The 18,812-nt window shown below is 52.9% G+C and overlaps 4 protein-coding genes across 7 annotated transcripts; 1 reads left to right on the top strand and 3 right to left on the bottom strand.

Annotated features, from left to right (window-relative positions):
* Window positions 1-232: 232 nt before the first annotated feature.
* Window positions 233-5,653, bottom strand: Zmynd10 (zinc finger MYND-type containing 10). 2 transcript variants are annotated; one of them, XM_032910537.1, is made up of 12 exons: window positions 4,333-5,653; window positions 3,987-4,095; window positions 2,801-2,917; window positions 2,658-2,711; window positions 2,428-2,565; window positions 2,236-2,324; window positions 2,041-2,141; window positions 1,503-1,675; window positions 1,149-1,274; window positions 945-1,066; window positions 703-828; window positions 233-612 (listed from the first exon to the last, which is right to left on the bottom strand). In XM_032910537.1, exons 1-12 carry the CDS (start codon window positions 4,422-4,424, stop codon window positions 537-539), a joined length of 1,323 nt encoding a protein of 440 aa, XP_032766428.1. In that variant the 5' UTR covers window positions 4,425-5,653; the 3' UTR covers window positions 233-536. The 2 variants fall into 2 exon arrangements, with proteins under 2 accessions (XP_032766428.1, XP_032766429.1); XM_032910538.1 differs by lacking the exons at window positions 3,987-4,095; window positions 4,333-5,653 and having other exon boundaries at window positions 2,428-2,561; window positions 2,801-2,840.
* Window positions 5,654-6,037: 384 nt separating this feature from the next.
* On the bottom strand, window positions 6,038-9,281 carry Nprl2 (NPR2 like, GATOR1 complex subunit). Its single transcript, XM_032910539.1, is given in 12 exon segments — window positions 6,038-6,372; window positions 6,458-6,600; window positions 6,815-6,932; window positions 7,005-7,098; window positions 7,206-7,242; window positions 7,363-7,460; window positions 7,553-7,614; window positions 7,617-7,688; window positions 8,004-8,112; window positions 8,254-8,422; window positions 8,502-8,593; window positions 9,061-9,281. Coding segments are annotated over 12 exon segments (1,140 nt in total). The 5' UTR covers window positions 9,139-9,281; the 3' UTR covers window positions 6,038-6,304.
* A 57-nt stretch (window positions 9,282-9,338) lies between these two features.
* Window positions 9,339-11,897, top strand: LOC116907524 (cytochrome b561 domain-containing protein 2). Of its 3 annotated transcripts, none has more exons than XM_032910534.1 (4): window positions 9,339-9,478; window positions 9,865-10,018; window positions 10,454-10,491; window positions 11,120-11,897. In XM_032910534.1, exons 2-4 carry the CDS (start codon window positions 9,892-9,894, stop codon window positions 11,621-11,623), a joined length of 669 nt encoding a protein of 222 aa, XP_032766425.1. In that variant the 5' UTR covers window positions 9,339-9,478; window positions 9,865-9,891; the 3' UTR covers window positions 11,624-11,897. The 3 variants fall into 3 exon arrangements, with proteins under 3 accessions (XP_032766425.1, XP_032766426.1, XP_032766427.1); XM_032910536.1 differs by lacking the exon at window positions 9,339-9,478 and adding an exon at window positions 9,486-9,782; XM_032910535.1 differs by having other exon boundaries at window positions 9,339-10,018.
* Window positions 11,898-12,787: 890 nt separating this feature from the next.
* On the bottom strand, window positions 12,788-17,474 carry Tmem115 (transmembrane protein 115). Its single transcript, XM_032910533.1, has 2 exons — window positions 16,096-17,474; window positions 12,788-13,574 (listed from the first exon to the last, which is right to left on the bottom strand). Exons 1-2 carry the CDS (start codon window positions 16,944-16,946, stop codon window positions 13,373-13,375), a joined length of 1,053 nt encoding a protein of 350 aa, XP_032766424.1. The 5' UTR covers window positions 16,947-17,474; the 3' UTR covers window positions 12,788-13,372.
* Between the last annotated feature and the right edge of the window lie 1,338 nt (window positions 17,475-18,812).

Genomic DNA, 18,812 nt, shown 5'->3' with positions numbered 1-18,812 from the left:
CGCAGGGCGGGCCGCGACTTCGGCACCGCCCCCAGGATCAAGGCAGGGCGGCGGGAAAGAGCCGAAGAGGACGCGCTGGAAACCCAGGCTAGCCGACCGTGTGGACTTGTGGGCGGGGCACGGCACAGGGGTGGGCCCTTTCAAAGAGCCCCTTCCCAGTCTTTCCTTCCAGTCTTCGCCCCTTCGCCCCTTCTCCCCCGCCCCCAAGGATGACTATCAAGCGCCACACCGATGCGTTTCATGAGTCTGCTTTATTGTGAGAAAGGAAGAGGGTCTCCACATCCGGCCCTTGCTCACAACCCCCCAACCCTGTCTGCTAGTTTGCTGATGCTGTGGCCTGGTCCTCTACGTATTTGCTGGGTGGGGCAGGAAGTGAAGAGCCTTCGCTTCTGTGTAGTGGTTTGCAGCTCTTCTTGACTCAGCTGTGCTCCTCAACCAGGGAAATTGAGGTCTGACAGGGGCCAGGCAAGAGTCCCTGAAGCTCAGAGTCACATTCTGGGTGCACTCTTTTGTCGGCCCTCAGCAGCTACTGGCCTTCACTTGGCTCTGTCACCCTGGGCTGCTAGAACACACGTCTTTCCGTGCTTCTCCCAGTGCTTGACTTGACACTCCCTGCAGCGGGGTGGGTTGCATGACAATGGGCTCGTGGGAAGACCCAGAGTTGGAGTTTAGGGGGAAACTAAGGTCCCAGGATCCTCTCACCTGCAGCAATACCACACTTTCTGGCATCTGGAGCAGCGCTTGGAGGCCTCGGCACTGCAGTAGGCACAGCGGGGCCTCTCCGGAGCTACAGCCTCTAAGACGTCCAGCCTGTAGGTTTCAGCCCACCTGGGGGAGGAGTCAAGAAGATCTGAATGGACCTGGCAGGTTGGAGCACGGAAATTCTCGTGACCTTCCCTTCTTCGTCCTGTGCACGTGACTTGAGCCGCTTAGCGGGACTTTACCTCTGTGCTTGTTGGCGAAGATCCTTCTCGGAGAGGCTGAATACGTGCTGAAGCTGGTGCTTGGCGATAGCCTGCCACTTGCCTTTGTTCTCTCGCTCCAGCCGATCCCAGATTTCTGGGATCTAAAAGAGTGTAATGGATATAGGAAGGAAGGAACCAGAAAAGTGGACCGTGGTCCCAAGCACCCAATTTCTAGGGGCTCACCTGTTCTAACACTAGGTCCTTCTTAGGGGGTTGAGTTTCAACCAGGGCCAGGTGGGCCAGGAAATTCTTCAGATCAGCAAGGTTGGGCAGCTGGTCAAGCAGTGTGTCGGTGAGGAAGGCCTGAAGCTGCAAGGTATCCAGGGAAGGCCATTGGGAAACTGTTCCTAGCCAGAGGGCCCAAATACAGGAATTCAGAAGTTGGGGCTGAGAGTACTTGGGAGGGTTTGCATCTTTCCAACTCCCCTGTCCTCTGAAGCCCAAGTGGTGGAAAGAGGGCGGGGACAGACAGGGATGCTATGGGGGCGGGGCAGGGCGTGGCACAGTGGGGATGGGTAGGGTCTTTGAGTTCTCCACCTTAAGCAGCTGTCCCTTGGCAAAGTTTGTAAGGCAGTAACGGGTTCGGGCCTCAGGACTGAGCAGTAGATTGTACAAGGCGATCCATACTTGCCCATCCAGTTTGTTCAGCTTTTGATGCTCTGAGGGGGCCACTGTCTGCCATCGGCCACTCTCAAAATGCTGCAGCTTGCCTGGGGAGGAGAATGAGGTGTTGTGTTCTCTTTGAGAGTGTGTCATCCTGGGGTTGGGGATTTAGCTCAGTGGTAGAGCGCTTGCCTAGCAAGCGCAAGGCCCTGGGTTCGGTCCCCAGCACCGGGAAAAAAAAAAAAAAGAGAGTGTGTTGTCTTTGCCTGGACCACCAGATTTGTCAGAACAAGGTTGATTTTCAATAAATGACTCACAGGCCTTGCCTGCCTCAGAGTCAAAATCTAGTCCCCTTTAGGGTGAGGCATCCCAGAATCCTTAGTGTGTATGCTGTACACTTCCATTGATCTTGAAGGAGGTTCTGGAAGCAACCACTTACAGTCTTAGGCAAGTAGTGGGAAGAGAGCCTTACCTCCTTCCCGCCGGATCCAGGGACTGTGCTCTAGCAGTTCCACCAGGAGGCAGGGCAAGTTGTGTGTGGTAAGCATTCGGTTCAGTGTGCTCAGGGAGAGGCTAGGGGTAGGGGAGAAGGGCAGTTGGTTAGAGAGGCTACGGGCCAGGACGCACAACCCTTTATTGTGTGCCCAGGACCTGGAGGGTGGCCCACCTATCCACGCAATCTGTGATGTATCGAAGCACGGAAAGGGCTTTCAGGGAGATCTCAAACTCCATCATCTCTGCCTGCTTCTGCAGCTCCTGGGGGTGGGGGGCAGAGGCACACAGTATTCACCCTCCTCCCCGAGGAGGCCAGAGGGAACTCACATCGAGGTTTTGCTAAGTCTGGGGAACCTGAGCTTACTTGCATAGGGGTACTGTCCTGGAACCGTTCTTCCTCAGACAGGTCACCACCGCCTTTCCGAGCCACTAGCAGTATCAGCTTGCGGTGGCAGTAGTCTACTAGGTCCAAGACCGTGTCATCTGCTGATTCACACACTTCCTGGGGGGGGGGGATAAGGGAGGGAATAATTCTGGGATTTGATGCCCTCCCCGACAGACAAAGAATAGAGTCTTTCAGGGAGAATGTCTCACCTTGTGGAAGAATACTGTCTCTAGGAGATTGATGATGGAGGCCTCATGATGTACCTGTCGAAGAGAACGGGGCTGGGCTGAGAGGGAGAGGTGGGGCTGTTAACTACCTTTCGTGGCCCAGGACTCCTGAGGGCCCAGCTCACCACCATGTATATGGGGAAGGTGTTCTGGGGCTTGAAGTCCTCCAGCCGGCACAGCACCGGGAACACCCTCTGTTTCCACATCTCCACAGCAATCAGCTCCTCCACCAGCGTTGGGATCTGTGAGGGGCAGGGGAGGGGCAGGGGTTAAATGGACTTGCCTTGCCTTCCCAGCTCTCCTGTCTGGATTTTAGACCAGGCTAAGTCTCAGCTCTCTTGGGTTTCCACTGAATGACCTTCACTGCGCCTTCTGCTCCTTACCCCACCTCCATCCAGGCATCTCCCCTTTTAGGGATGCTCTCCTCTTCCTGTACTTACTTTGGTCTTTGTCACCTGGTCAGCTGCTTGGGTGCCTTGGCCTCACTCTTTTTTTTAAAGATTTATTTATTATATATAAGTACACTGTAGCTATCTTCAGACACACCAGGAAAAGGCATTAGATCTCATTACAGATGGTTGTGAGCCACCATGTAGGTTGCTGGGAATTGAACTCAGGACCTCAGTCAGTGCTCTTAACCACTGAGCCATCTCTCCAGCCCTTGGCCTCACTCTTTTTTTTTTTTTTTTTTGGTTTTTTTTTTTTCCGGAGCTGGGGACCGAACCCAGGGCCTTGCACTTCCTAGGCAAGCGCACTACCACTGAGCTAAATCCCCAACCCCCTTGGCCTCACTCTTACTGAGACCCTTTACTGCCTTGCTCCTAGACCGACCCCTGCTACCCAGCGCTGTCTTTCTCTTGCAGGGGCGTGAGTATCGCCCTTGGCCCATCCTCCAGCCTGGCATCTTCCTGGCTTGCTTCTACTTTCTCCTCTTGTGTCAGAAAGGCTACCTTCCCCATTTGGAAAGCTGCTTCCTCCTTAGTAAGGAGCTCTTTGGCCTTACAGTCAGTTCGGGCTCATGTCAGCACTTGAGTGCTCCCCTGGAGTCTAGGATCCACTACAGTAGGAAATGTAGCCAGGTACAGCGAGGCACACCTGCAGCCCCAGCACTTGTGAGGCAGAAACAGGAAGGTAATAAGCTCATGGCCGTCTGGGCAACAGATCGACACCTTACCTCAAAATGAAACAAACATATTTTTCTTTCCCACTTAGGAATGACAGGTGTCCGGGGTCGGAAGGAAGAACAGGGGCCCAGTGTCCCCCGAGAGGTACAGTAGGAAGGCGGAAATCCTGCCTGGGGCCTGGATCTACCTTCCCGTGGGTGACCAACAGTTCCTGGATGGGCTCAGCCTGGCTGACAGTTGCATCGAGGATGGCTTGCATGTTCAACTTCTCCAGGTTCTCATGTTGCTTACTCCACCTGCCCCGGAAGAGATGCATATGTGCATTGGGTGTCCAGATGTGCAGCGGGAGTGAGGGTGGGGCTGGATCCTACTAAAGCCTACCATGATCCTGTCCCCAGGCCGTACGCTTCTATCTCTGAGAGCTTTCCCTACCCACCTGGAGACCCCTCCACACTGGCAACCCCTTCTCCAATGTCAGTCCCAAACTCCTCCACTAAACGACCAGGTGACTCCACCTGTTGCAGCTGCCTCACCCTTCAGATCCCATCTCCCGAAGCTGGAAGCTGTGCAGGCCCCGCACCAGCACCTCAGCCTCCCCAGGCAACAGCAGCTCCAGGTCACCCATGCCAGGGACCAAGATTCCTTTGGCTTCAGGAAGCAGTCGGAATGGAGAAGGAAAACTGAAATATTTAAGGACGACAGAGTCCAGCGGCAGGACCAAAGTCTTGAGCAGAACAGTTGCTAAGCCGTTGAGGCGTGTGAGTCCTCGTCGCCATGGAAACGAGGGAGCTTGGCGCCTGCGTAGTTTTGTCCCGATGCCACGCCCACCTCACCGCCAATAAACAGCCCCCATGCGAGACCCACTCATCACATCTCTCTGGGGCTTGCGCAGCTGTGAAGTAACTCGGATCCTCACCAACTCCTGCAGCTGCACTGTCTTAGCCGTTTCTGCAGCCGAGTCTTTTTTTTGTTTGTTTTTTGTTTTACTTTATGATACAGGCTGGCGGGGAACTTCCTATTTATACCAAACTGGCCTTCAAGTCAAAGAGCTCCACCAGTCTCTGTCTCTTTAGTGCTGAAATTAAGGCATGCACTACCGTGCTCAGGCCAGGAGCCCTAATGATGTACATCTAACATTCTTCCTGGCTCCCAAAATACTTGACCACAGTCACAGTGGTTTGCCAGCTACTCCCAAGAACCTACCCTCACCCTCTCTCCTACCCCCGTGCTTCAATTTTTGTCCCACCTCTTTTACTTTAAAAATGTTTGTGTGTGGGCCATCTCCCCAGCACCCCTTCCTCTTTCTTTGAGACAGGGTCTCATAGCCAAGACCAACATGAGCTCAGAATCAGGGCTGGTTTACATTTTTCTTTTTCTTGGTCAGCTTCCCAAGTGTTGGGGATTCAGGCGCCCACCGCCGTGCTTGTTTCCCATGTTCCAGCCTTGTAGGCTTTCCCTGGACACAGGGTCTGACTGTGTCACCCAACTTGGTTTTAATTCGTTATGTAGTCCAAGCTGTTCTTGAACTTGGGGCAAATCTCTTGTGTCAGTCTCCTTAGTGTTAGTATTATAAGCATGGGCAAACATGTTTGGCCCTTGACTTATTTCTTCTGGAATAGTCTTATTCCTTCAGGGCTCAGCTTAAGTCACCCAGATCTTCCTTGGCAATCAGTTTACAGGCCAGAGCTGAGTACTTGCCTGTCTCACATGCACAAAGCCTTGTCCTCAATGCCCAGGACTGCATACGTGGGCTGTGGGAACAGAAACCTATAATCCTAATCCCCAGGAGACCAAGGCAGGAGAACCAGAAGTTCAAACCAGGAAGTTCCAGGCCAGCCTGTCTATATAAGAGCCCGTCTCGGGGTTGGGGATTTAGCTCAGTGGTAGAGGCGCTTGCCTAGGAAGCGCAAGGCCCTGGGTTGGTCCCCAGCTAAAAAAAAAAGAACCAAAAAAAAAAAAGAACCAAAAAAAAAAAAAAAAAAAAAAAAGAGCCGTCTCAGCTCTATCGGCTACTCACCACCAAAACAAAAAACCAAACCATTAAAAATCTAGGTGTGGCTAGGGGGTTCAGTGCCTACCTTTAATCTTAGCACTCTGAGGCAGAGGTAGTCAGCTCTCTGAGTGCGAGGCCAGCCTGGGCTAAATAGTGAATCCCAGGAAGCCAGAGTTACATGGTGAGACCCCGTCTCAAAAAAAAAAAAATTAACCTCCTTCCCCCTCAAAACAAACAAACAAAAATAAAAATAAAACAAAGCCTCTTGGCCTGTTTATTGACATTTCTGTCCACTAGATGGCGCTCCAGTCAACCCAGTCGGTTGACATAGCTTTCACATTCACTGGCCTTTATATTCCACAGGATGAAACACATGACTTTATTTACAAAACAGAGGCTCACCCCTCCAAACCACATATACTAGCCTACTTGTCTAGCTCCCATGGACCAATGAGGGCTTAGTAGGGGCAAGTAACCACAGTAATATGCTCCAGCCAGCCAGCCAGCCAGCCTCACTTCCAGCAGATGATGATGTTTGGGTCATTTTCTAGTCGCTCGTCCAGCTCATGGTAGCTCATGCCTGGGGGTGTGAGCAAAGCAAGGTCAGCAGGCCTGGCATGGCCAGTCAGTCCTCCCCTCCCCCCACCTGCCCTGCCTGCCTCTACCTGTCTTGCAGCAGATCTCATCATAGCTGTGACAGCCTGTGTAGAGCCGGGCAGGGTGGCTTCGTTCCTCCCGAGACACTCGGACTGGATATTTCTGTAGTCTCCGGATGAGGTTCTTCATAAGCCCAAACTGGATCAGCTTCCTGAAGGATTGTGGGGGGATATGTTGATATTCCAGACATGCTAACCCTCTGGCGAGTTTATGGTCTAGAGAGGCCTCCAAACTCACCCTCTGCCTGGACAGGCAGGCTTCATACTTCTACTCTCAGGGGATCCCCTACTTCCTATTCGACTTAAGGCTCTTCCAGAGAGACCCAAGACAGTCCAACCCGCCATGCCTGGGAATGCCCATCAGACCTTTCATCAACATGTTGTAACTGCTGGGGGTGGCGGCCGATGAGGTCTCGCACAGTGGTACCAGGGCTCAGGCTGCAGTACAGCTGGAATACATCTCGGAGACTGGCTCTTTTGTGTCCTGTGGGTGCCAGGGTTAGTCCTACGTGATCATGTCCTTTCCAGATTAGTCTGCCCCAGGGACTGCCATTACCTTGTTTGGTGACGTAGGATAGACATGCCTCCTGCAGGGACTTGTCATCCACCAGGTCCTGGACTTTTGGCGTTGGGCAATACACATTGGAGTACTAGAACACAGCAGGGGCATAAGGGCCTGAGTAACGTGCTTTGGAGACTGGATGGGGCCCAGCCATGTGGCTCTCATTTTACTTAACGGCATCCTTGACTCACCTACCTGGAGAATGGATACCAGTGTCACAACACCATAGTACCTAAGGGGAAAGAGCTCTGCTTAGCTTCCAGACACCCAGCTTCCCTCCCTCATACCCAACATCCTTTGGCTCTCCTCGGGCTGTGTCCCTGTGATGGACAGTAACTGTATCTTCACTCACAGCAGGTTCTGAATGGCAATGCGCACCAGGTTGAGCTCCACGTCTGCCTCAGCGGAGATCTTTTGGACATGGCGAAATCCATCGATGTAGGGGAGGATCTGTACAGAGCAAGGCAGGGGCAGCAAGGGTGACACAAGGCTAAGGTTGGGGACAGCTCAAGGTGGTAATCCCTAAGAGAGGGCTGGCATACCTGCTGTGTGGTGAGGTCCCACTGGGAGCTGAAGAAGTCCTCTTTGTCCTTTGTAAAGACCGCACGTCATATTCCTGCTAGCGGGGAGGGTCAGGCCGCTGCTCAATCACCTTCAAGTGGATGGTGTTGGACTCATCTGCAGGGGACCCCAGCACATCCTCAGTGTCATCCTTCCCAAGGGACCCTCGGTTACTCTCTAGATCTCCCAGCGTAAATTAACTGAGGTGGCTCCTGGGAGGATCATTATTCCTCTTTTATGGGGCAAGGAACCGAGGTCCAAAGAGGGCGATGATTGTAGCCAAGAAGTAGAACTGAAGGAAGAATTCTGCAGGATGCTCCTCCAATCCTGGCCCCATTATACCCTGGACCCTCAGATGCCACTGTTTCAACCCGTGACTATTTCTTGCCCACCCACTTATTTAAGAATCTTCTCCCCCTCCCGTGGCCATACCGATGGGTAGAGTGCACCGGCCAGAGGCATTTAGCTCTTCCAGTAAGATAGTCATGATGGGCACTAGCTTCTGCTTGCTCTCCTCGGTGGATACAAAGCTACTTTCGAGCTGGGTAGAACACAGACAGCATAGTGAGTGAGTACACCTTAAGCGCTCGGCTGGACTGGCAGCATTCTGAGCCAGATGCTGGAGGCTGGGGATTAGAAACCCAGGAACTCTTTCCCCACCCGTGCCCATCTTGCTGCAGACCTCCAGTGTGGTTAAGTAGCCAGCCAGCTTCTTAACAATGGGTTCCAGGGCACAAGTCTTAGCCTGGGCATCACACACGAAGCCCAGGTTGAAGAGGAGTGCATTGCGGCTGTACTTCTTGTGTTCGATGCACACGGGGCAGCCAATCAGCTTCTTCTCCATGGCCGTGCTGGGTGGGTAGAATGGAGTCAGCCTGCACCCCCAAGCCAGCCTGGGACCCATTTGCTCCCACCCGACTAAGGCCTCACACAGTGATAAGCTTGTTCTGTAACTCGGGCTTGGTGATGATGTATACTTGGACAGTGTCAAACAGCTCTCGGGAGATGAAATCCTCAGGGACCTGGAGAAGGCAGAGATGAGAGTTCCCTCAGTGGACATCGAGACTGGGTGGTATGTTCTGGCAAGTTTCCTTGGCTTTTTTGTTTACTATTCCCACTACCTGGAATGTCCTTTCTACAGTCATTTGACTTTTAGATAGCATGTCTCAGTCCAGTGTTTCTCTTGGGTCATCTAAATCTTCATGAGACCTAGCACCTCCCCAAAACCTATAGCCTGATTCAGTTTTGGGGACAAAACTCCTCCCCCACATTAGAAACCAGAGACCATCTATGTACCCTTTCCAATTTTTTTTTTTCTCTTTTTTTCTATTTTCGGAGCTGGGGACCGAACCCACCTTTCCAATTAAAGTTATCTGTGAATGCAATGGCATGTGTGGATGCACCACAACCCCTCCAGGCAGCCAGCTGAGCTCCAGAGAGCAGCCCCCCAACCCCCACCCCCGCCTAGTCCCGGGAGTGTGCAAGGCACCTGATAGGTAATTTTGGGTCCCAGCGTGGGGTGGAACTCGCTGAAGAATATGCATTCGATGCGGCAGCTGCTGCCCATGGCGCTGTCCGGACCCAAGTCTGTAACCCCTGCTTTTCGTGTGGTGGTCGCCTCCACTCCTTAGAATACCTGTCAAAAAGAGAAAGAAGCCTGGCTAGGTCACACAGGTTTGAGAGCTCAAACCAAAAGAGCCGTCAACTCAACGGCGCCTGCGCAGGACGACTCAGGGGGCGTGGCTGCCTCTGTATGGGATGGGAGGGGGCTTGTCCCAGGAAGTCTTGGGTGGGTAGACATCGCACCCGGAAGTGAAGCGCCTCCGTAACGGAGCGGTGGCGCGGCTGGCGGGCCCGAGGGTCCAGTTTATTTTGGAGGAAGTCACTGCGTCGAACCTGAGAAGCAGGTGAGGAAGGCAAAATTCTACGGTGAAGGTACAGCGTGCCAGGTGCACATGGGGAGGCACTGTGCAAAGAGATTCACGCTTAGGTAGGAAAGCAGCTGGGAAATACAATTCCCGTAGTGCTCCACGCCTTCCGTTCCGGCTAGCGATGACGTGCTGCATTCTGGGATTTGTAGTCTTCCTCCTCCCGCTTGGAAGGTGCGATCAGTACCACTTCAAATACAGGTGTTTGACAGGTAGACTCTGCTAAGTTGGGACTGTTGGTGCCGGCATTGTTCTGCTCCTGTCATAACTTCTCCGGGAAAAGGTGCCATTTCTGTCCTGAATTACTGTCCCCAGTGAGAGGCGTGGACAGTGGGCACTCTTGCCAACGCCTACGATGCTTTCAGGCTGTACAGCTATCGGCTGGGCTGACCATGGCCCTTTCTGTGGAGACGGAGTCGCACATCTATCGAGCTCTGCGCACTGCCTCCGGGGCTGCAGCCCACCTTGTGGCGTTAGGGTTTACCATCTTCGTGGCTGTGCTTGCCAGACCTGGCTCCAGTAAGTAGAATTCATAGTCGACTTATGGTAAGGGGAAAAAAGCCACTTCTTTTGGGGAACAGGGGGCAGTAGGGAATGATGGGCTTAATTCCTGGGAACAAGTTTGACTGACTGAGGAATATTCTTTGTTGAAGGTATTTCACATCCTGGGTAGAGTAGATCAGTGTGGGGGCTCTCTCAGCCTGGCTAAGCTTTAGAGTACATGGCTTCTCTTCCTTTGACTTGACATTTCATTCCTGACTGGAGACGCTGGAGGAAGAAGCCCCTCCAGAGGAGTGGCAGAGCATGCTTTCTGTGTCAGGGGGACAATAGGGGGTTGGTAAGAGATGGGACTCCCATTTTGACACACCCTCAGGTGATGTGATGATCCAGTCTATAGACAGCGGTAAGCTGGTTCTTTCCCCTCAGTTCCATGGTGTCCTCTTCTCATTCCAGGTCTATTCTCCTGGCATCCTGTTCTTATGTCTCTGGCTGTAAGTAGTGGCTCTGGGCAGCTTTTAGGGGTAGGATGTGGGCATGGGTGATGACCCTCCTTGAAGGCATTTTTTGCCAGTTTAGAGGAGCTGCATGTTCCCACTACTACTTCTAACATATATCCAAGGCTTGAAAAACAGTATTCAAGGCCCAGGACAAATGGGTGATACTCACCCAAGCACAAATGGAGGCTTCTGTTACCTCCAGCTAGGAAGCTGGGAAATGGCATTTGGAGGTTGCTCTGTCCCTAAAAACTTTAATTTATGGGGATGCATCTAATTTTCCCTGAAACAGTGCACCCATGTGGCCACCTCATGCCAAGAAATTGTATCCTGCCCCATGGGAGGGAAACAAAGCTGGTGAATCATTTATAACTGCCACGTCTCAAACCTTGTTTGCTGGGTAATGTAGCAGAGGTGACATTTCAGAAAAGCACCTAGGAACAAGTCTAGAAGAGGCAGCACTCCCCAACTGCTCAGGGCAGCTGCTTCGTGCCACACAGTGCCTTCTACCGTCCCACCAAATGCAGCTTTTTGTCCTTGGAGGAAGGCAGTGGAAGGGGGTTGCACCATTGTGGAAGGTTATCTAAAGTGCCCAGAGTTCACTGGAGTTTCTCTGTCTCCTCAGTTCTCCTTCCTGATGACTGAAGCACTCCTGATGTTCTCTCCTGAGAGTTCACTGCTGCGTTCCCTCTCAAGGAAGGTCCGAGCACGCTGCCACTGGGTGCTACAGCTGCTAGCTCTACTCTGTGCTCTGCTGGGTCTAGGTCTCGTCATCCTCCACAAAGAGCAGCTTGGCAAAGCACACCTGGCCACTCGACATGGGCAGGCAGGGCTGTTAGCTGTGCTGTGGGCAGGTCTGCAGTGTTCAGGGGGTGTGGGGCTGCTCTACCCAAAGTTGCTGCCCCGGTGGCCCCTGGCAAAACTGAAACTCTACCATGCCACTTCTGGGTTGGTGGGCTACCTGCTGGGTAGTACCAGCCTCCTACTGGGCATGTGCTCACTCTGGTTCACCGCCAATGTCACTGGTGGTGCCTGGTACCTGGCTGTGTTGTGCCCCATCCTCACCAGTTTGGTAATCATGAACCAAGTGAGCAATGCCTACTTATACCGCAAGAGGATCCAACCGTGAGCACTGGCCAGCTGTTGGAGAGCCTGGAGTTGGACCTCAGCTGGGGACCTGTTGGACTCTCACAGCTGACTGGGTTGGGGGACATTTCAGGGCACTCAGGGGTAGAAATGTGACATTTTTGCTTCTCCCTTTCTTGCTGTCAGCCCAGGGGAGCGTGGGTCACATATCTGGATAAAGGTGGGGTGCAGCAGTCTCCCAGCCACACAGCTTGTGTTTGTACTGCTGTGTCCAAAAATCATGGAGGAAAGAAGTAAAATAAACAGACAAAACTTGACCGCTGTGAGAAAATGGTCAGCCGGGTAAGGTGGGAGTCCTCAACCTGCTGTGACCCTTCCTATGACACCCACTGGTGTCATATGACACCCAGTGCACTGGGAGGCTACATGTGGGGCACAGCTGTCTCCAGCTGACCGTGCTGGAGTCTGGATACTATGGCTAGTGACTAGAGATGGACTGTGTCACACACAGGACACAACGTAGGAGTTGAACCAGGGTCAGTTGTGGCAGGTGGATATCTGTGAGCTCTAGGCCAACCAAGGCTACAATAAGACCCTGTCTCAAAAGGAAAAAGTGGACTCATGAACAAGAGAGACTCGGCTTCTGTTCTTGAGACAAGGTTTCAAGTCGCACAGGTGGGCTTTGGACTGTGTGGCCAAGGACGACACCCACCTTCAGATGTTCCTGTTCCACCTCAGTGCTGCGATTACACGTGTATGTATGTACCATGTGTGCACATACCATGGCCCATTTATGTAGTGCTGGGACTCAAACCTAGAGTTCTGAAATGCTAAGCAAGTGCTCTATCAGCTGAGCTATACCTTCAGCGCCTGGTTTCTGTTTGTTTGAGACATGAATTATAGATGTGAGGCACCATGCCCTGCCTAAGCCAGCGCCTAATGGAGAGGCCTTCACGTGCCAGGCCCATTGGCTCAGGTCTTTCTGATAGACTGAGGAGAGGAAGGAGAAAGGGACTCAGGTGATGGCTCAGGCGAGACCACCCAGCAGCAGGCATGCCCTAATAATGGACAAGGTGTGTGGGCGGGGGAATCCTTAGCCAGGTGGAGGTGCTATGGAACTGAGCCCTGGGACCCCGAAAACAGTTACCTTTGCACTTGGTAAAGTTGAGAGGGCTGCACAAGGTGGCCTGACAGAGTCCAGGAGCCACACCTCAAAGAACCGCTTTATTGATACTGTGAAGCTGGGCTTGCTGCCCGCTTGGGTGGTCCTGTAGAAAATACCTGGGAACTGTGGCAGCCCCGGCTAGGCACGGTCGTCACTGCCACAGCAGAAGGGCACAAGAAACCCTGATATGAATGCAGTCTGGGGGTGGGTAGGGATGTGCAGACCCACACTGGCTGGGTCCCCAGAACGTTTTTGGCAAATACAAATCCTTGCCTTGGCTCAGCGCTGTTGGCAACCAGTTTCAGACATAAGGGCTGGCCCAGGAGCCGTGGCACCAGTGTCCCTGCAGCCACTTCCTTGGTGAGGAACTGTACCTGCTGAGGTACAATCTTACTGCAAGTGGGGTCTGGACTGGCTGACGCTCAGAGGCCCCATCCTGGCATTGTGGTTGTCTGGAGTCAGAACCAGGTAGCAACAAGGGTCCTGTGTAGTGTTGTTGAGACACAGCAGAAGGCCACAGGAACCCCCAGCAGACCCTCTCCCCTCTCCTCAGAGCAGTCAGTGCTCTGGAGTAGCTGAGACGGATCAGGGAAGGCATGGGAGTAGAAGAACTGCACTCAGAGTGATCTAGAGTAGGGGAGCTGCCTCGAAGGTGATGAGAGTGGATTCTGGGGCAGTCCCCTTCCCCGGGGGTGTGGAGGCTTGTTCTGAGGGCAGAGGACTGTCCGTTTTTGCCCCAGCCTCCTCTTCATCATCATCCATGCTGGGCCAGGCTGACTGATCCTCCACTCTCTTCAGCCGCTCATTGAGAGCCTTCAGGGCCAGTTGCCTGGAGCCAGGAGAGAAAAGGCGGGTCACAGTGGGTGTGGGAGACCGACATACTCTGCAGCCTTCTTCAACAAGGCCGAATCCTCCCACCAGAGGTTTGTCTCCAAACTCCCACCTTTCCCTTCTTCATGCAGCATCCGAGAGCCTGGCTCAGGATCTGCTCTGGCAACTGGAATGAGGACCCAAGGCCTCTGCAGACCAAGGCACCTCCAACAAGGCTACCTCGATGTTGGCAGCCACCTCCCAAACCAGCCACACGGACACTTCTGAGTTTGCTAGCTAACGATGGGTGGCTGTGGTGCTGCTGGGTGGGAGAGGCATGCTGTCGTCCCTAGAAATGAGTGCGTGTGAGCACTGGTGTCATTTCCAAGGATGGGGTTATTTGCTTTTGTGGAACTAGGGATGAAACCTAGGGCTAGCACTCCACCACACAGCTATATTCCCAGCCCTTAAAACAAACACTTTTTTTTTCTTTTTTCTTTTTTTTTCGGAGCTGGGGATCGAACCCAGGGCCTTGCGTTTGCTAGGCAAGCGCTCTACCACTGAGGTAAATCCCCAACCCTCACTTTTGTTTCTTTGAGGCAATCCATGCTGGTTTCAAGCTACTAGCTCCTGCCTCGGCCTCCTGAGTAGCAGGGATTAGAGGCCTGTACCCAGCTCAGCTCAGGGAAGGGCTATTAATGAGGTAGCTTCAACTTGCATCACCCTTCCTGTGACAATCTTCCTACAGAGACACCCAGACCTTAGCAGAGCCTCTGTAGGAGGAACAGCTATGTGGGCAGGACACCGAATTTCCACAGGGTAGACGTTTGCAGGCATTATTTTGAGAAAAGGTAGGGAATTTTCTCAAAAATTCTCAAAAAAGGAGTCTCAAGCTGTAGGGTCCAGAACGGGCCTGAGGTATGCTTTTCCACACCTTGAACACCAGCTGGAAACTCTTTCAAGGAAGACATGCCCTACACACTGAGCTACCCAGCCTCAGTGGAGAACAAGGTTCTAAATATTCAGCACTCTGGCCCACAGAAGGTGAAGTGGCCATTTCCGCTGTTTGCTGCGGATCCTGACGGCTCACCTCTGCTATAAAGGCAGACAAGCCATCCTCTCTCTGGCTTTCCAAGATCTAAACTTCTACCACACCAAGGAAAGAGACAGGGAGGGCAGCAGTGATACAGGCACTGAAAACCCCAACCCCTGTCATTTCACAGGCTACTCTTGGGGGTGTCCTTGCCAGCACTCACTTTGTCACAGGGTCAGAGACCTCTGTGGAATGCTCTCTTCTCCTTGTAGTCCTTTGGGTCTGAGAGTGGCATGCAGTTGGACGACAAATTGTATGGCAGAGTATTAGCCACCCCACGTGAGCTAACAACCCTCAGACTGGGCCAGAAACCCACGTCTTGGGCCAATCCCCACTCTTCCTTTTCCTGATCGTGGATAGAGGTTTTCTGAATGACCAACCAACTGTCACAATGCAAGACTTCTCTTTGGGACAAGGGCAAGCTCTGGCCCAGTCCCACCTCAACAGCTTCAAGGGCAGCTTTGTCCCTCAAAAATTCAGCCCCCCAGCCCATTGCCCCTACTAAGCAAGGTCGAGATGGAGTCGTATCCAGGACATTCCCCCAACACTCAAGTTGTGGGCCCAGAATCAGGCCTGCAGCATGCCCTGGCTGTGTTCCCACACCCACCAACTGGTAACCCCTTCAAGGAAGGGGCCACACTCAGCTCTACAGTCTCAGTGGAGAAGAAGCAGAGAGCTCTTCCACTGAGGTCAGGAACCCCTTTCACAGGTGAGCAGAAGCAGGGACCTTTAACAAATGCTATGGAATAAGGCTGCTGAGAAACTTCCTGGACAGTTTCAGGAGTAACACTGGACATAGAACTGTGGATCTCCCTGGAGCTGGGAACACTGTAAAGAGTCCACAGGTCTCATAAAGTAAGGCCTGAATTCAAAAAGCTTTCACCTGTCTTGGCCAAAGTGCCCAGCGAGTAATGTAGTAAAACTACAGATGCTGCCTGGTAGGTAACACAAAGGCCTCTGACCTGCCCCGTGTGGTCAGTAGGCTCCTGCAGTGGGTCATACGGCCTCATACGGCCTGTTCCCTCTATTTGGTGACACGTCTGAAACGGGGGTGAATTTAGTAATACCCCAACCGTCCTGCATTAAGACGGGAAAGACTTTAAGGACAAAGACATCCTTCCCCATCTCCTATCACAGGAGAAAAGGGCCAACAGTTTCTGCCTCTAACAGGACCAGTGCTTAGAATCTGGAAATCCTGAGGCAAGACCAAAGGTGACTGGGTGTTCTGCAGACAGGTTAAGTGGCCCAAGTTATGAGAAACACACACTAGAGCCCAAAAACCTACATACTGAGTTCCCTCAAGGCCAAAACCTGAGTCCTTTTTCGGAAGCCGCCCCTAACACCTGTCCGTGGCTCTCCAGCCTACATAGTGCAAACACCTCAATGGCTGGTTATGTGGCCACACCAATAGTCTAGCTAGTCAAGAATTTGGAAAAGTTCCTAGTACCTTCTCCGCTCCGCATCTTGAGGGTCTGTGCCTGGGAGGCTGATAGTGATGGACGATGGTGCTCCGACATCGTAGCGCTTCACTGTCTTCTGACAAATCTTTACCTTCACCAGGAGGCCATGCACCAAGTTCGCTAGCAGTCCCACTACCGGTTGCAGGATCTCCGGGAAAAAGGTGGCAAAAGCAAAATGATCAGCCATGTCCCCTCGGCCTCGGCTGTGCCGCTGATAGAAGCGAAGATACACCCAACTTGATAGCAGCCCAAAGCCGTAGGAAGCCAATGCCGGGCTCTGGAGCAGTGTGGCCAACCGGAGGAGTAGCAGCAACGCCAGCAATAGCATGGGAACTACGCTGACGCGGACCTGGGGCACTCGCAGAACCACACAGTCTCCCATAGTTTGCTTGAGCGCTACCAGGACACCACCTAAGAAGCCCAGGGCGCCGTGGATACGAATAGTGAACAGGTAGACCAAGTTGAAGGAAGCCATGTAGGTGAGGAGGTAGGCGAAGGCCCCCAGAAGCCCCACTGACACATTCACCACCGAGAAGAAGATGAGCAGCTCCAAGGCTCCCCAGAGGGGCTCCAGTAATCGCCCGGCCACAACTACTGTGGCCAGACTAATGGCCACGTCCCACACGTGCTGTTCCATGAGCCCATGGGTGGCCAGGGTCCAGATCCAGAAGTTGGGTGGAAAAAGGTACCCTGGGGTGACGGCCAGGCAGCCCGTGTCCACAGCGAAGGAAAGCAGATAGAGAAATAGTACCACAGCGCACAGTGCCTTCACTACCACGCTGGCGCTGGCCAGGATGGCCCCCAGATGCTGGCGGGCACCGGGCAGGGCGCGTTGCATCTTCCTGGCGGGCGTTGGCTTGAGGGAAGGTGAGGAAGGTGGCCTAGGGGCCTCCCCGGGGCCTCGTCCCAGTTCGGCCCCGACGGGAGGCCCGGGCCCGGCTACTTCACTGGCTTCTGTTCCGTGTGAAGGCTCTGGTTCCGGTCTGATCCGGCTGTAGTTCCAAGGCGAGGAGAAAGCCTTCTTGCCGGGGACCTGACGTTAGGCCCTGGGTGGCTTGGGCACGCCTGTCTGCCGGTTCCGTCGGCCCAGCGGCCAGGCTAGCGTTGATCTCAAGGCTGGGCTTCCTCCATCCACTCTGAGACTCTGCGATCTGCCGGGACTGATGCCTTGTTCCAGTTCAAGTCAAGCCCGTTTAGCTCCGGCTGGGCTAAGGTTTTGACTTGACGGTACCTCCTCCCCTCTCCGGGGCGGACAAACAGGGGCGCCGCGCCTGCGCGCCCCCGCCGGCGGCCGCGACTGTACGCCCTCTGAGCTCTTGCCTTCCGGCTCCTCGGCATGCTGGGATACGGAGTCCTTGAGACCTAGCCGACCGGTTTTGGCATAGAACCACAAGTCCCAGAAGCCGTGCACCGGACAGGTCTTTGTAGAATGTAGAGGCTAGGGCACTTGGGAGTTGTAGTTTTCAGTGCTTACTCCTCTAGTTCTTAGAAGTTAGGGAAGTGGAGACCAGTATCCCTGACCTCGGAAAGCAAGGCATTGAGTGGGCGGGTTCAAGAGGCAGCGCCGCCTTGCGCCGCACACTTGCTGCACTCTTTGGAGGAGGAGATTGGCTCTATTTGTGACTTGTACAGGTACAGCAGTGTTTTTGTAAGTGGGTACAAAAGAATGTGAACGGTTCTGATGTGTTGTACCAATGCGCGTGAACTAGCCAGAAATCCTGTCGTCTGGCAAATGGAGCCTAAGGCAGGCCAGAACCCTTCTTCTGTCATTTGTAGTTAATATGATATTGATCAAGTTCCCGAACATTTTTTTTTTTCTTCTTTTTCGGAGCTGGGGACCGAACTCAGGGCCTAAATCCTAAATCCCCAACCCCTAAGTTCCCGAACATTTTTGAAGTGCAATTTCACGAACCTTAAAAATGATGGGGGCTGGGGTTGGGGATTTAGCTCAGTGGTAGAGCGCTTGCCTAGCAAGCGCAAGGCCCTGAGTTCAGTCCCCAGCTCCGAAAAAAAGAAAAGAAAAGAAAAGAAAAAAAAAAAAATGATGGGGGCTGGAGAGATGGCTCAGTGGTTAAGAGCACTGACTGCTCTTCCAGAGGTCCTGAGTTCAAATCCCGGCAACCACATGGTGGCTCATAACCATCTGTAATGAGATCTGATGCCCTCTTCTGGTGTGCACTTATATATAATAAATAAATGAATCTTTAAAAATTATGACGATGGCAGGCTCTTACTATAGTTTTAAGGATCAAAGAAGGCAGCTATGTAAACGACTTGCCATGTTGTGTTGGGTGTTCACATTGCCCTGATTCCAGCGAACTGTACTTGCTACATGAACTTAGGTTTTCCATCTCAGGGGGAATAAGGGGCAAGGCTGTGCTGATTCAGTGACTCTTCTCCCACTTGATTCCACTTGCCAGAGAAATCTCCCTTGAGCTGGAGAGATGGTTTAGTGGTTAAGAGAACTGACGGCTTTTCTAGAGGATCCGGGTTCGATTCCCAGCAAACACAGGGCAGCTCATAGTTGTAACTCCAGGTCTAGGGTTTCTGACACCCTTACACACATGCAGGCGAAACACCAATGAACATTAAAGAAAAAAGATTAGGGGTTGGGGATTTAGCTCAGTGGTAGAGTGTTTGCCTAGCAAGCACAAGGCCTTGGGTTCGGTCCCCAGCTCTGAAAAACAGAAAAAAGAAAAAAAAA

This window comes from Rattus rattus, chromosome 8 (genome assembly GCF_011064425.1).
Source record: "Rattus rattus isolate New Zealand chromosome 8, Rrattus_CSIRO_v1, whole genome shotgun sequence".
Classification (NCBI taxonomy): Eukaryota; Metazoa; Chordata; class Mammalia; order Rodentia; family Muridae; genus Rattus; species Rattus rattus.
The sequence above is the reverse complement of the archived record's forward strand: the minus strand, read 5'-3'. Positions and strand labels throughout refer to the sequence as shown.